The following is an 8,456-nucleotide window of genomic DNA, read 5'->3' on the forward strand; positions in this document are numbered from 1 at the left end:
TTGCGATCCGTTGCCGGACACGGAAAAAGACAAAAGACAAAAAAAAAAAAAAAAATTTAAGAAAAGAAAGTGAGGGCCGACCCCGTGGCTCACTCGGGAGAGCGCGGCGCTGGGAGTGCAGCAGTGCTCCCGCCGCCGGTTCGGATCCTATATAAGGATGGCCGGTGCACTAACTGGCTGAGCGCGGTGCGGGCGACACCAAGCCAAGGGTTGCGATCCCCTTACCGGTCACAAAAACGACAAAAAAAAAAAAAAAGTGAAAAAATAATTTTAGGTTTTATACTCTTGGGATCATGTGGATTCCATGATTAGAACTCAACTCCCACTGCCCAGTATGTAGGAAAACTTCCCCATCGACCCAGAGCCTCTTAAATATAAGAATCTGAGAGATCTGACTTTGGTAAATACCACTCTAAAAACTCTCTCTATTATTTTAGCTTCTCTGGTTGTCTTGAATAAAGACTGAGAATAAGAAAGGCTACTAATGTTCTTTTAACGAGGGAGTAACTCAGTTCAGGGCATCTGAGGGTAAGGTTGAGCAAGAGTTGGGGTGATAACCTTGCACAGAAAGCAAAGTGAGGAGACTTGAAGATTACTGGCATTTGGGGGGGTTCCTGGGAACCATGAAGTAATTCTGCATATATGGCTCTTCTGTGAAGACTGGTGTGAACCCAGCACTCATAATGGGAGCAAGAAGAAAGGCCATGAGGAAGTATGCTAAGGAAGTTGGAAACGCAAATATGGCCAATGCAACTGCAGTCAAAGTGGTGAGTGGTCTTTTCATTGTAATTTTCCCTTCTCTCTTGATCTGCAGCACTCTCTGTCTTTATTCATGATTAAATTTAAACAGCATAAAGTTACTGAAAGCTTAGGAACAATCTAAGTATCTTTTGTATATTAAAGGTTCATGATAAAGTCAGTTATGAGGATACTTCTGAAAAAACTAGTGAAAACACTGTTTTGAAAAATAAAAATTTCACAGTACCTTAATAAATTTTACCATTAGCACTTCGTCATATATTTATTCAGTTGAGAGTAAAAAAATGTAAAGGCTGGTTGTTGCTCTCCAGGCTGATGGTAATTTGTGACCTGTCACGCTGAAGTGAATGGAACTATTTTAGAAGTTATGGGAAAATGGAGAGGATGACTAAGGAGAATGGATTTCATTGGAGAAAAATAAGAAAGAGGAGGAGGAAAAGACAAGGAAATGAGCTAAAATTGAATGTTCATTATTGTAATACCAAGGTCAAGGATTCGGATCCCCATACCAGCCAGCCAAAAAAATCAATCAATCAATAAATAAATTTTTAAAATGAGATAAAATTTCATGTTATGGACACATCCTTTTTTGTTGTTGTTATATTACAAGGCTGGAATATGACAAATATTTTAGAAGGGCCCTAGTTAGTATACTTAGTAGCTTGAGAATATAAGGGCTGGTTTTCCATTATTGATCTTTCACCAACCAAAAATGTGAGTTGTTCATAAAATTCTTGGTTTGGTTTAATTTTTGACATAGGATGCAAAAGTAGATGGAGAAGATGGTACTAAGCCTGAGGAAGAGGATGATGAAGTAAAATATCCCCCAATAGTCACCAAAAGTACATTTCCTGAAGAAATGCAAAGATTTATGCCCCCAGGGGATAATGTCCACACCATCATTCTGGATTTTACCCAAGTCAATTTTATTGATTCTGTTGGGGTAAAAACTGTGGCAGGGGTAAGCATCATCTTGAACAAGTTACTTAATATGTCTGTGCCCAATGTCACCATCAGTAAAATCAGGAAGATGAACTAGGGTTTCTTTTCAACTCTTAAAGTTCATTTTTATGGTTGATTTTTCAACTTTTAATTATGGAAAATTTCAAAAATATACAAAAGTAAAGAGCATAGTAACATGAATCCCCCTTTAACTATCACTCAGCTTCACCAATTATCAATCTATAGTCAATCTGGTTCCATTTATTCCCAACATCCACTTTCCTTTCTCTTATTTTGAGGCACATTCCAGTTGTCACATCATCTGTAAATATTTCAATATCTATCTCTACAAGAAGATTCTTTTTTAAAAAATCATAACATAATACCTTTATCACACTAAGTAAAATTTAACAATATTTTAATACTCCTAATTATAACTGTGCATAGAAAAAGCAAAAGAAGACAAAATTATTTTTAACTGATTAGCTCAAAAGTACATAATTACCGAAGCAAAGTAGCTCAAGTGAATTAATTAGAGTCTTACATCACTGAAATACATATTGGTAGAAAAAGACTTTCATCTGGCACAGCGTCAAGAGAAACTAAACTTTATTTCAACATTATTACAGATTGTAAAGGAATATGGAGACGTCGGTATTTATGTATATTTAGCAGGATGCAGTGGTGAGTACACACTGGGGGAGGAGAAGTTTTAACATTTTAGTTTTGTTTCAGTTTTTAAAAATGGCTACATTTGGAAATTTTTTCCTAAATTTTAATTTTTTATAAAAATTATTCTGAAAATCACTCTAAAGACAGCTTCAAAATTCACCATTTTGAGGTATTCATATCATTGGGTTACTTGAGGCAGGATCCCTGAACTGGAGTTGGAGGAAAGGAGCTAATAAATCATTGTAATATTTAATGGCTGCCATAAATATAGTAATTACAATACTATATACATTACTATAACATTAATTATGTAGCAGGTGCCATTAACATATTACGGTTATATAAAATCATTCACGTTGCTTGTTTTACCATCCAATGATTTTGGAATACTTTGCGTGGTATTTTTGCTTTATATTATATTTTGGTTAAAATAGTGCATGAAAACAAAATCTACATAAAGATGTTAGTTTTCACCTGTCAGATAAGCAAAAATCAAAAATGTTGACACATGCTCTATAGGCATATGGCAGAACAGGCTCTCTCAGACATTACTGGTAGGAATGCAAAATTGCAAAAGACCTTGTGGAGAACAGATCAACATTATCTTTCAAAATTACAAATGCATTTACCTTTTAACACAGCAAATCCAGCAATATGCTGCACACGTTCCAAATGACATCTATACGTCATTGATCATCATGGCATTGTCTATGGAAAAAACTCAAGTACTAACAAAAAGGGATCAGTTAAATAAACTAGTGTACATCTGACAATAGAACACCATGTAGTGGTAAAAAAAATCAAGTAAAAAGAGTCCAGAATAACATATATGGCATGCTATCTTTTGGATAAGAAAAGGGGGAAAATAAGAATATATATTTATTTATATTTGCATAGAGCAATCCTGGAAGAACACATAAGAAAGTAATAAAAGTTCCTGGGACTCAGGGTGAGGCATGATGGAGACGGGGATTGGATTGAGACTTTCACTGTGGCATTTTGATACTTAAACTATTTGAAAACATTACTTTTTTTTTTTTTAATGTTCAAGACTGATACCCAGAGTGTTGACTAATTTTTTTTTTCCTTCTTTTTACAGCACAAGTTGTGAATGACCTCACTAGAAATAGGTTTTTTGAAAATCCTGCTTTATGGGAGCTGCTGTTCCACAGCATTCATGATGCAGTTTTAGGCAGCCAAGTTCGAGAGGCACTTGCTGAACAGGAAGCCTCAGCTCCCCCTTCCCAGGAGGACTTGGAGCCCAATGCCACTCCTGCCATTCCTGAGGCATAGACGAGGACCTCAGCCTGGGATGGGGTTGTGAGCCTCTTGTGAAATTCCTAATTTACACATTTTAAGTATTAGACACTAGATTTTTTTCTAAGGGTAAATATCCACAGTCAAGGCTTAATTTGGAGGGTGAATGATGCATAGCAAGATGTATCTTACTTGTGTTTTTTTTCAATGAATATTTCAAAGATAAATTGGCCTCTTGCCTGTATTTATCGTGCAGTGACATTTCTGTTACTTTTTAGCATTATCTTTGTAAGCCAAGCACTTAAAAATGTCTTTAAATACTTTACCTACAAATATGATATGCTGTCACCAGATGGGTAGTGGTTCCTTGGTTTTGTACTTGTTTGTCTACAGACTGTCTATAATCAGTTATCTAACAGGAGAGAAAAGCCCACAATGTTCCAGAAGTTCTTGTTTTAAAATAACGTTTTAGGGCCGGCCTGGTGGCGCACTGGAGAGTGCGCCACTTGGGAGCACGGTGGCGCTCCCGCCGAGGGTTCAGATCCCATGTGGAGACCGGTTCCCGCTCACTGGCTGAGCACGGTGCGGGCGCAACACCGAGGGTTGCGATCCCATTACCGGTCAGTAAAAAAGACAAAAAGGAAAAAAAAAAAAGGAAATGCCTTTGACCTGGACACTCCTCCATCAGGCCTGGTGGCGCACTGGAGAGTGCGCCACTTGGGAGCACGGTGGCGCTCCCGCCGAGGGTTCAGATCCCATGTGGAGACCGGTTCCCGCTCACTGGCTGAGCACGGTGCGGGCGCAACACCGAGGGTTGCGATCCCGTTACCGGTCAGTAAAAAAGACAAAAAAAAGGGGAAAAAAAAAACCGTTTTATTATTAAAGAAGTGATAAAAGTGTATTGTGGACACTTTGAAAAAATAGACAAGCAAAAATAAGAAAATAAGCTCACTTGGAGCATGGTGCTGGTGTCATGAAGGTCATGGGTTTGGCTATCCATCCATACAGGCCAGCCACCAAAAATAATAATAATAAATAAATAAATAAGAAAAAACATATTCCCACCACTCAGAGATTACTAGTTAACACCTTAATGCATATCCTTCCAGATCTTTTTCTGTGCATATACACTGACATTTTTAACCAAAATAAGATGTCTACATAGTATTTTGTAACCTATTTTTTAAGTCAACAATCTCCACTTTCTCCTTCCAGAATATTTTTACTTCAGACCATATTGACTTCCCCAATTGTCCTTAATTTGCAGTTGTTTGTCCAAACTGGTATCCATTCTATGACCTTACATTGCAACTGGTCATGTCCTTTTAAGTCCCTTAAATTTAATTCAGTCTAGCAGAGTTCCAGTTCCTTTTTTTTCATGACATTGACTTGTTAGAGACCAGGGCAGTGGTCCTATAGAATCCCATCTTGTGAATTTGTCTAGTTGTTCTCTCATGGTTTTGTTTAGCTTGCTCCTTTACTCCCTAAATTGCCTGCAATCTGAAGTTATATCTAAAGACTTCATGGACTCAAGTTAAACATTTTGTGCTAGAATATAGATAATATGCGTGCTTCATATCACATTGCATCAGAAAAGACATAATATCTAGTTGACCTATCATTAACAGTGCTGAGATAGATCACTGGATCAGCATAACAGTCTGATCCTCTCAGGTTTTCCTCTTTGTGACTGGAGTTAACCATATGGTGTTGCTCCGCTGGCATTGAATGAATGTTCAGTTCCCTAGCAGGCATTCACCCAGGAGTTTTAACATTGAGTGATAGTCCTTGCCTAAATCAGTAATTTTATTCAGGCTTGTGAATTTTTTTTTTCTAATTCTCTCATTTCTTCTGCATTTATTAGTTGGTTGTTCTATGTAAACTATAGCTTTCCCTTCTCAACTTGAGCTATTTGGTTATCCTTAAATACAGTTCTTACTGGAAAGGCAGGTTGAATGCTTTATTATTTCCATTTAATTATCAACTTCAAAGTAAGAAATTGGTTTAATAGATGGTGGCAGATTAGGGTATTTTTTTAGATTTCCCTTTTTTGGTATAATTGTAGGCTCAAATTTTTACAGTTTTAATGTGTTTCAGCCCATTATATTCTTTTTGATGCTTAAATTTTCACAACTGTGGCCAGTAGGAGTTCCTAGAAGTTTTGCTGTTGTTGCTAATAATGAAGTATCCTTAAAGACAATGTTTTTAAGAAAGGTATAATTTAATATCTTCCTTAGAAGTCCATAAGAAGTTATCAGTTAATTCTGCATTAAACTCAGTTTTTGAGTATATGAGTAGAATGCTTATCTCATTCATTGTTTATAGTTGATACAGAAACATGGAATGTTCAAAGGTTGGGAATAAGGGGGAGACCTTTAAGCCAATTTGTCATTGAAAGTTCTGGCTCTTGAAGTTCTTATAGTACTAACTCACTGTAAATCAAGGCACAGGCATTAGCCAATCTGTCTAAAGCCTCCTCTGCTAACAGTTCCTGCTAATAGTGTTTGTCTTTTTTTTATGTTTTCTTATTGACTCGTTTTAGTTTTTATGAAGAAGACACTGTCAGAAGAAAAGTGGTCAGATCCCAGTAAAATTATGTTAGCATGGCCTACTTGCAACCAAACCCCATGGTCTGTTGGTTTTAACTCCTTTCGGGTTTCTCAGTGACTTTACTAATTTAATTCAAAGTAAACCCCTCCCTTCTAATCCATACTTTATCTAGATCTAGAGTGAAATTAGATTTTCATCCAGTTATTTCCTTTGCAATCATCATATGCAAGATCAGATACATCTGCATTCTGATACAGACTGCCTTCTGAAAGAGCATGTAGTTGTAGAACTTCAGTTTATACTATAAACTTCTGTAAGTTTCAAATCATTTCAGCCATTTAAGTAAAATTTAAGGATTTTAAACAATGTTTAAAATATTTTTTTGTATATTCTTTAGCACCAGTCTTCAACAAATGCCTTCCACACAAGTCCTAGTGACTGATAGATTAAACGTAGTACACGAACAGTATTTGTCTATAGCTTACACAATTGTATGTAACTTTTCTGTTATTTAATTTTTAACCTGTTTTGAACAAAATTCTATCATGTACATAAAAAGCACTTAAGTCTTGCTGAAGGTGGGAAAATATATTTTTATTTTAGCATACATGAGAACATGAGTACATTTCAAAAAATAACATTTCACCTATATGTAAACATGTCAGAATGTTTTATTTAGAATTAGTTCATACAGTGGAAAATTTTGACCTTTTTGTCTCTACCTTTCAAGGAATTAATGTATAAGCCCACCTGTTCTTTCTGGGCCTTAATAGCTGCTCGTGTATGCCTTTCTATATGTTTTTCAGCCTGATTCAAATTCAGATTCATATTGTCCTATCAAAATGGGCACAATCCAAATTGAAAGATATAAAGATTACACTGCCTTATTTTATGGCAATATGGGGAAAGCTCTGTTTTCAGGCAAGTCCCATAAAGAGAAGTCCTTTGTCTGTCTCAAATGCTGTGTAATATGACAGTAGTTGATCTCTGCCTTATGGATTGATGGAATATATTTGGCAACAATTTTGAACCAGGGCCCAGGAAACTCCAATGTGTGTCATAGACACTGACTCCATATAAGCATATGGCAGCTGATAGTGGGATCCTAATTGCCAGTCTCATCTGCAGTGGGACCCAAACAAAGTGAAGGTTACGGATCCTCTTTAAACCCTGGGAGTAGCTCATTTCGTAGTTTTCAGTAACATCTAAAACATCCACTCCACTCCATGCGGTTTGAGCCTGTATTCTTATCTGTTTAGCAGAGAAAAGAGGTGCCCGACTTCTAGTGTACATTTTAAGTCTGCCCTCTTGTGTGCATGAAGAAAACAGAGGGTAGCAGAGAATCTGCCCTGGAGTGAGTAGGTGTGTTTTTTTGTGTGTTGCGGGGGGGGTGAGGTGTGCTCTTGTGTGGGGATGAGGGAGGGAGAGGGAGGGAGAGGGAGGGTAGGGTATGTGGTGGTTTTATCTTTTTAGCTGTTTATTTTTAAATATCTTCATATTTATATGAAGTCATTATCTATTATGTTTGCCCCTTTAAAGATAGTAAATCAATCAATTTAAATTCTAAAATCAAACAACTCCCTTGGTGTGAGTCTGTATGCTTTAGTAAGTGCAAAAATAATGTTGGTCCTTTTTCGTGCATCTTCAAGGAATGCTTTTAGGATTCAGTATGTTTAGATTCTTGATAATATGTTTTGAGTGCTGATAAAAATTTGAGAACTGATAAAAAGTATTGTCTAATTCTCTAAACATATAGCCAACCAAAATACATGCAATGGTTTTGAAACCCCTCAAATCCCAACAACAAAATGGTCAAAAGCCAGCACTGTACCAGGTAACATGCCTGCTTACTGTTTAAACACCTTGAAAATCAAGTTTGAGCATCCTGAAAATCCAGCTTGCCTTTGAGAAAGGCTTACCAGGCTTTTCATTATAATGGTGTACAGCATTTCACTTTATGTAAAAGATGAACCCGAGAAACATCATGGAAATTTAATTTTTTATAAATCTAATCACATTTTTTAAATGTAAGAAAGTATTTTTTTGAAGGAATTCTACAGTATATTTTTCTAGTCTTAAACCCTTTGTATCCTGATTTATCAGCACCCTGATACACGTATATATATATGTGCATCTGCACACATGTATTATACACATGCACATATGTATTTTAAGTGGAGTTACCAGCAAATGTATGTTTTTATCTTTTTAAATTGGGCCCAAACATGCTAATCTGGATAGTGTTGGCACTATCTGCATACACATGCCTCAGCATG

General features: G+C 36.5%; 1 protein-coding gene across 5 annotated transcripts in view; it reads left to right on the forward strand.

Moving 5' to 3' along the window:
* Window positions 1–8,456, forward strand: part of SLC26A5 (solute carrier family 26 (anion exchanger), member 5) — a 70,739-nt gene that overhangs the window by 46,689 nt on the left and 15,594 nt on the right. For 3 of the 5 annotated variants that reach the window (XM_008592255.1, XM_008592261.1, XM_008592268.1), the window contains 4 exons: window positions 660–767; window positions 1,520–1,720; window positions 2,331–2,385; window positions 3,473–4,050. The exons of 1 other annotated variant lie outside the window; for it this stretch is intronic. In XM_008592255.1, the coding sequence (XP_008590477.1) occupies window positions 660–767; window positions 1,520–1,720; window positions 2,331–2,385; window positions 3,473–3,666 (558 nt within the window). In that variant the 3' untranslated portion in view covers window positions 3,667–4,050. Of the gene's footprint in view, window positions 1–659; window positions 768–1,519; window positions 1,721–2,330; window positions 2,386–3,472; window positions 4,051–8,456 lie in introns of those variants that run through there. One more of the 5 variants, XM_008592273.1, reaches the window with a different exon arrangement.

The sequence above is a fragment of the Galeopterus variegatus genome, unplaced genomic scaffold (assembly GCF_000696425.1).
Source record: "Galeopterus variegatus unplaced genomic scaffold, G_variegatus-3.0.2 Scaffold153, whole genome shotgun sequence".
In the NCBI taxonomy this organism is placed as follows: domain Eukaryota; kingdom Metazoa; phylum Chordata; class Mammalia; order Dermoptera; family Cynocephalidae; genus Galeopterus; species Galeopterus variegatus.